This window comes from Poecilia latipinna, unplaced genomic scaffold (assembly GCF_001443285.1).
Source record: "Poecilia latipinna isolate Pla-1442-1.1 unplaced genomic scaffold, P_latipinna-1.0 Scaffold2306, whole genome shotgun sequence".
NCBI classification, from domain to species: Eukaryota; Metazoa; Chordata; class Actinopteri; order Cyprinodontiformes; family Poeciliidae; genus Poecilia; species Poecilia latipinna.
In genome coordinates this window covers 85,006-92,489 of record NW_015114922.1, presented here as the reverse complement: position 1 = coordinate 92,489, position 7,484 = coordinate 85,006, and the positions used below count along the sequence as shown (strand labels likewise).

General features: G+C 39.1%; 1 protein-coding gene across 2 annotated transcripts in view; it reads right to left on the bottom strand.

Annotated features, from left to right (window-relative positions):
- Positions 1-970: 970 nt before the first annotated feature.
- LOC106937261 (alpha-2-macroglobulin-like) overlaps positions 971-7,484 on the bottom strand; it is a 28,567-nt gene continuing 22,053 nt past the window's right edge. The window contains exons 28-37 of one of the 2 annotated variants that reach the window (XM_015018675.1): positions 6,496-6,570; positions 6,048-6,210; positions 5,780-5,967; positions 5,028-5,240; positions 4,679-4,797; positions 3,489-3,579; positions 3,314-3,382; positions 3,122-3,227; positions 2,990-3,028; positions 971-1,142 (exon numbers count right to left, since the gene is read on the bottom strand). In XM_015018675.1, coding sequence (XP_014874161.1) covers positions 1,138-1,142; positions 2,990-3,028; positions 3,122-3,227; positions 3,314-3,382; positions 3,489-3,579; positions 4,679-4,797; positions 5,028-5,240; positions 5,780-5,967; positions 6,048-6,210; positions 6,496-6,570 — 1,068 coding nt within the window. In that variant the 3' untranslated portion in view covers positions 971-1,137. Of the gene's footprint in view, positions 1,143-2,957; positions 3,029-3,121; positions 3,228-3,313; positions 3,383-3,488; positions 3,580-4,678; positions 4,798-5,027; positions 5,241-5,779; positions 5,968-6,047; positions 6,211-6,495; positions 6,571-7,484 lie in introns of those variants that run through there. The other variant, XM_015018674.1, reaches the window with a different exon arrangement.

Below are 7,484 nucleotides of genomic sequence, written 5' to 3'. Positions count from 1 at the left end.
TTAAATTAATTATGATAATTTAAATAAATTATGAACGGGTGTGTGCTTTGTAATATGCTCTTCATACATCGATATCAGAATATTCCATTCCTATTCTATTGTTATAGCCACTAAGCATATTTAAATATGATGAACTATGTATTAAAAATACAATTGTTTATAAATGTTGCTTTGATAGATGTTTGAATATGGTTTACAGTAACAAAAAGTGTGTTATGATCGATTAAATGCGCTGATACGTCATTGTGCTGCTAAACACATAACGCTGAGTGGAGTGGAGTACCGCTCCAAGATGGCCGCCCTAAATCTCGTCAGCGACAACAGGCGAGAGCGGCCCATGAGGGCCTATCCTTGACGCATGCGCCGACGCATCGGTGTTGCCGGACCCATTCCTACTTTCTGTTGTCCTTAATCGGGAGAAATGACTCCCTGATGCTCCTCCCCAAAGCGTAAATCACGTCAAATTGGGACCAATAATAATCAAGCATTCATGATGGACGTTTGCCAGAACAAATCAGACAGTTTTTCACTGTCAAAATCCTCTTAGCCACTGATAAAATGAAGGTATTCTTACATTATTCAAAGCGCCGGGGCGATATACATTATTTCTGACAATAGTCTATTTTATCCTTACTCAGTCTCACCTTCAGCCTGATGACAATTTTTCCATAAATTTGAGTATTGTTTTAAAATATTTTTTATAGCTAATTAATTATACAAATGGAAAGATTCAATATTATTGAAGATCATAATGCACAACCAATTTGCTGCTAAACTAATAAAAATCTAAAATGTTAGGCTAAAAAAGGTTGTATTAATAATAATCAAATTGCTTAAGTTGTGCATGTATGGCCGCTCAACAAAAAAAGTTTAACTTAAGCATGTATGTGCATGCTTAAGTTGTATATATACACGGACACGCACAACTTTGTCTCCTACGGTCAAATGGTATAATCATAGCACTGTGAAACATTTTTAAGGATCAGTTTATTTTATTATATTATCCATTATGCTTTAGTTGCATATGAACATAAAAACATACACTTGAAATGTAATGTAAACTGTAAGAGACAATTCATGTTAGCTGTAAAAAGAAACTGAAGGAAATTTGGAATCACTGATGGCTCAGGTCAGTCTTCAAACTGCAGAGGAAAAAGAAAAGAAAATATATCACTATTAATAATAAGTAGAGTTCCATAAAATAACCAAGCATGTGTTTTTTTAAATACAGTACTGTAGAGGTTAGCAGAATCCGATTGCTGTACGCTGCTTTTCTACAAAAACACCATATTGTTTTAGGCGACCTTTAAGAGAACAAAGCCAAAGGAAAATATACACAACCTTTACAAATCAAAACTATTTCAATTTGAGAATGCTATGAAAGATTTTCATTGGTTCTGGCCAATGGTAAAACTAGTTTTGAATTCTTGCTGGTAACATGACAAAAACTGTCGTTGATTTATTGTTTTCTCTCGCTTGCAAAACCCAAACAAATAAAAACAAAACAAACAAAAAACAGCAAATGGAAAGGTCTGAAATTATTTTTTATTATTATTTTGGATGACAAAAGGTGAAACGTTTAGAAGTCCCTGCACTAATTGGCTAATAGCAGAGCAATTTTTTTTTCTTTAGCACTTTTGAGTTTTTGCTAACTTTGAAAATGTTTAGCAATAAATAAATTTTTCCAGATAAATTCTAAAGCACTGCCTGGCTCTTTGGTAAACCTTCAGTTTAATAAATTTCAACAATTTGTGTTTAAATTTTCTTACATGAAGAAGTTAAATGTTTATTTTAGTGCTCTTATTGTGAAGTGGGTGGGTCCATTTACACAGCAGGTCCATTTCCTCTCCTACATGGTGAATTAGGCAAAAATCTGAAACGGTTAGTAATACTCAACAACTATAAAACTGAAACTATTATTGAAATGTCTGAACCAAAGAATCACCTTCTGCAGCGCAAACAGTTCAATAACAAGTTTGACCCTGTTGTGGGCAAAATGCTATCTTGTAGCATTAGGGTCTGCTAATAACCCTGTTGCAGTAGCCAGGAACTAGCGTTCATAGAATTAATATTCATGACTATTGCTTTAAGGCAGTGGTTCCCAAACTTTTTTTTCTGCGCCCCCCCAGTGGTTTCTAAACATCTTCAGCGCCCCCCCCTATGGATTACAAATGGCTGTCTGGTTGAAACGACGGGGGGTGGGGGGTGCCATCGACTTTTTTGGGGGCAAAATGAATGTACGTAGCTGAAAATAGACACCAACATCGGTAGCCTACAAGGTACTTGTTAAGCTGAAGGTTCTGTATTGATATTAGCTAGTCATCTTTTAGCTAACATTACCTGCATCCAGCAGCTTTACTCAACTCAGTCGGTTAGTTTGGAGGGAAAAACTGTGAAAAGTTCTTTGCGTTTTGCTGGTTTGCTGCCGTGATTCTAACACAAACCTACTAGCCCCGCCCAGCAGCAGCAGGTCTCCTTCACAGGTGGAAACCCAGCGCGAGCGTCGTAGCGCTCATGTTGCGTTTAAAGGCGGCTCGGAAAAACTGGTTACAACATGTTAACAACGGATTAAACAGTTTTAACTGCTGATGAAAGTGACAGAGGACACAAATATGGGGGGTGTGGAAGCCTCTACTGTATCAAATTGACAGAGGAATAACAGAGTTGGCCATTCTAAGGTAAAAACCCAGCGCATACAGTGTTCATGTTTTTTTTTTTTTTTCCATCCAGACGGCTTCCCGCGCCCCCCCCCCCCCTGCAATGACACGGCGCCCCCCGTAGGGGGCGCGCCACACAGTTTGGGAACCTCTGCTTTAAGGTTAGCACATTTAATTTAATTTTTTAGTGGTGCCCACCTCTGGATGCCACAAATACATTTTTTAGTCTCAGTCTAACCCCAAGACATTTTGTGCATTTCAATAATAATAAAAAGAAAAGATTTGGGCTATTAATGTTGTTGATGTTTAATTATATCAGATATTTTTTGTACCTTGATTGGCCACATTGTATTCCTTCTCAGTCCTGTCAGCTAGAAGAGGAAGATGTGATAGGAAATGTGTTATTTCATTTATCTAAAAGGTAATGTGACTCAAATTATGTTTTTTCTTTTGTAAGTATTTACTGGGCTGGTAGTAGTCATAGAGGGCGATCACTGCTGGTTTGAGGTTCTGAACAGGAATCTTCTGCAGGAGCTCCAGGCTGTGGTTGATCGGTGTCCCCTTCACAAGCTGAACAGAAAACAAAAACAGAAATTTAACAGAGTGACAAATTCATCTGTCATATTGTGTTGTTCTGAGCTGCTGGTTGGTCTCACCCCCTCCAAGTACACCACGACATGGTCGTTCTTGTGTTCAACCCGATCCACCAGCAGAGCTTTTTCAAGCTGTGAGCAGAAGACATTCAGCAGCCTTATTATCAGCGCCACTGTGAGATCAGGTCCAGAGTTCTGCTAACACCTGGGTTCAGGTTGAAGTCGCTGCTTTACTCACGTTCTTCAAAGACTGCGGGTCAGGGATGAATCCTGAGAGCAAGGTGATATCCAGGATCACCATGTTGGTACTCACCTCTTTCCCACTGTACCTGGAACACAGAAACAGACTGTGCAGTAGTTGAAGTGGAGAAATACAATCTATTTGTTTGCAGGGACTTCATTTTATGCTAAGAGACAAAATGTCCACAAAAAAGTCCAAAAATAATATGAAGCATTTCAGCAAAAGTAAAACTCCATTTGAATAATATTGATTGAAATAAGATGCCAGACAGAATTGTGTCACTCAGAGATAAGAGGTCAGAAACAGATACTCTTAACCTCAACTTGCTGTGCGTACAAAGAACATACGAGTTTGTTGTATTTGAAGAAGGCAGGAATGGGCTACAAGCCAGTCAGCAGGCAGCTTGGTGAGAAGTTGACAAAAAAACTGCAGGTGCAAAAAGTTTGACACTGAGGAAATACAAGATGATCACAAGAAAGGGATCAGCTCACAGCTGCAAGGGAAGAGCAAGGAGCAAGACCTCCACTCCCACAGTCGAGCACGGTGGTGGAAGTATTGTGGTTTGGGGATGTTTTTCTAAAGGTGTGTTACAAATTCACCAAATGCAGAAGCAACTATACAGAGCCATGATGAACCCTAAAATCTACGTCCATCAGTTTCATTGAGGTAAAAAAAAAAGAAGCTGTTTGACAAGCAGAGAGCAGAATGTAGAGTGACTTTAGTACATATTGATCCTCTTGGATGTTTCACCTTTTTTATTGCATTTACAAATCAATCATGATCAACCAAATTTGGCTTTGACAAAAAATAGAAATAAAAAAACTCTTTAATATCAAAGTAAAAACTGATTTCTACAAAATAATGACTAAGATGAATATATGCAATGATGCATATATTCACAAATCACTGTCTGCCTCTTCACCACAGAGTCTCTGAGTCTCCCTCTCTTTCGGTAAACTCTAGTTGAGCCTTGATCTTAGATTGATCTCATTCCCATTCTTCTACAAAGCTTTGAGTGGTGAAGAACCTGGACAGCTGCTCAGCTGCTGAAGCTTGTAACTCCTTCAGCGTAGTGACGGTGACCTTGTGTCCTCCCTCACTAGTCTCCTTGATGATGGATTTAACTGAACTCAAGAGGCCTTGAAGATTTTTTGTATCCATCCGTTAACCTGATGTTTCTGACTTACTGCGAGACGAGTTTCAGGCTGGCTTTGGGTGGTCTGTGAGAGGAGTCGTACTCCAGTAAAACCTCCACGCTCATAGTGGTGGCATCAGGAGGAGGAGGGATGTTGTAGTGCTGAGAGATCTGAGGAACACAAGAGAGGAGAGTTTATTCATCTTTAGAAAGTAAACTGGTGAACATTTTACTTTGGCCTAACTTTGCACAGTCAAAAATAAGATCTATGAATTATGTGTACTTGTTAATTGTAGTATTTGTTTATATTTAAAAATAAAAATATATATTTTATATATAGTTTCAGAATTATTGAAATGAACAAAAGTCACTTTCCTTCGTGATGGGAAGCTGCCACCGACCTGAACTGAGGCACATCCAGTCCCCTTCACCTCCAGGCTGTACTTTCCTGCCTCGCCCTGCAGCATCTTCTCCTGGTAGAGCAGCTTGTTGTCTGGGGTCACATCAAAGGTCAGCAGACCACTGGGAGACTGAACTGTCACTGTGCTGGAACCTTCAGGACTGAACACCAGACTGGAGTAGAAGGACAGAGCCTGAAGAGCCACCACCGTGTCCTACAGCACACAAAATACAAGACAATGACAGAACAAGGTGTTTGCCCAGAACTATATGAGTATTGATGTTGTCAAGCAGCATTTGTAAGCCTAAAATGCAAACAAGGAAAGGAAGCATTTCCAAAAGTGAACATTTTTGTAGAGTCTTAATTCCATAACTAAATGTAATAATTTCACTCAACCAATACCAAACAGGAGATGAGAGGTCAGACAAGTTTATTGTTCAACTGACTGGTTGGGTCATGTTTGATGATATTTTTACTGATTTTTGCAGGATTTTTGCAGGACACTGCTGCTGTGTAGATACAGAGTAAAGTTGCAAGTGTACCCTAGAATAAATGGTCATCATGTTTGCCAATCTCTGGAAAAAAAACGCATCATTGCCTCTTGGCACTGCACTGGTTTTCCTACTCAGGAGTTTGTGAGTTCCAGATCTCAGGATATTATTATGACTTAGAATGTTTCATTCTCTTTTGAACATGTTAAACATTTTGGATATGAGGTAAGATGGGTTTGTCATATGAACAAAAAACCAGCACCTGAGTGGAGGAGAATCCTCCGTAGTAGTTCTGCTGAGTCGTCAACCACTGAACGATCCCTGAGGCGTACCCCAGGTCTTCAGCAGTGTGGGAAGCAGAGAGTCTGGCCAGCAGCACATAGGAGCTGATCTCCACAGACAGAGAGGCTGATGTTTCTGCTGCTCTCTGAGACCAGTGGATGAAACCATCTAAAAACAACCATCCAGAAACAACATGACTAAAGACTGATCTGATCTGGTCAGTCGTTTCCAGCAAAACCTCGACTCACCGTCTTTGATGGCCACTGAGTCGAGGTGCTGCAGGAGGTGAGCTCTGGTCTCCATGTCTCCAGCCAGTGTGAAGACGTACGCCAGCAGAGCTGTGGTGTAGGTGTTGCTGAAATCATTGATGGACTTTTTGAGGCACAACAGGCTCTGTGCCACCACAGGATCCTTTGACAATTCAAAATACCACAGTGTTGATTATTTCAAGTCTACTATATATTGAATATGATTGAGTTTCTTTAGGCACAGTTTTAACCTTCATTCTCAAATTTCTCTCAAGTTACTCACACAATACATAATGAACCAATCAGCAAACAAAGAGGAGTCTCCTTATAGTTAAATAGCTAAATCTTAACTATAACATATGTTTATTTAATTACAGGCTGGGATTTGACATCCATAAAATTACAAGATGTCAGGTAAGAAACATGAATAATGTTCAGATTTACTCACATCTGAGGATATTTTCATCTCCAAAAAGGCAGCGGTTATGTAAGCGCTTAGGGTCACTTCATCAGACACTCCACCCTGTGGAGACGAACCATCACAGAGATTTGGTTATGAGAGGACGATCGCTAGTCACAGATAGGACAAGTGGTATGTTTATTACAGATCCTTTGCATGCTTAGCCAACATCTCACATAAAAAACATATTTTGGTTTCAGGAAAAGCAGTTGTAACAATTCTGGCAAGATGTCATTGTATGTAAAAGAAATGATCTGGCTGCTGCTCAGCAGAGCACCAGTAGGAGGCAGCAACGTCTGCTGTAAGCCACAAATAAATCATCTTGGGTTATTTTTTTTTTCTATGAACCTTCAAGTGTTTCTCAGTTAATTAGAATATCATCCAAATGTTTAATTATTCCATTAGTGAAAAATCTATCATGCAATTTTTCTTTTGTTTGAAAAAATGAGTGTGAAAGAAGAACAGAAAAGAGACCTTACTGAGACAAGATTAAATGTTAAGTTTTGTCTATGTTTAGGCCAAATAAAACATATGGTCTAACCCTAACCCTACGGCAAAAGCTTAAATCTGAACATAAACATTTTAGGAAATTATGCAGGAATGTCAAAACCCACAGACAGCTTCAAATGATTCCTTAGAGAAAAATTACAATGTTGTCTTTTAAAAGGGCTCCACAATATTAAATAATCTGCTGATGGCGATAATATTCATAAATATTGCGATGACAGCTGTGATACATGCCTATCTTCCACTCATCTGCGCACTCTGCGACTTTTAGTTTTGAACATCACTTGTGAGTGATCATTCATTCACAGTATATTGTGTAGCCCTGTTTTTTACATAGTTAAATTAGAAATATTGAAGTTGCTGTGAATTCTGTAATAATAAGATGATAACTGCTGTCATTCTACCAGAGGCAATGTAAAGGGGGGAAAGTTAGGACAATTCCAAGGGCCCCTGACTGACAGGGGGCCATA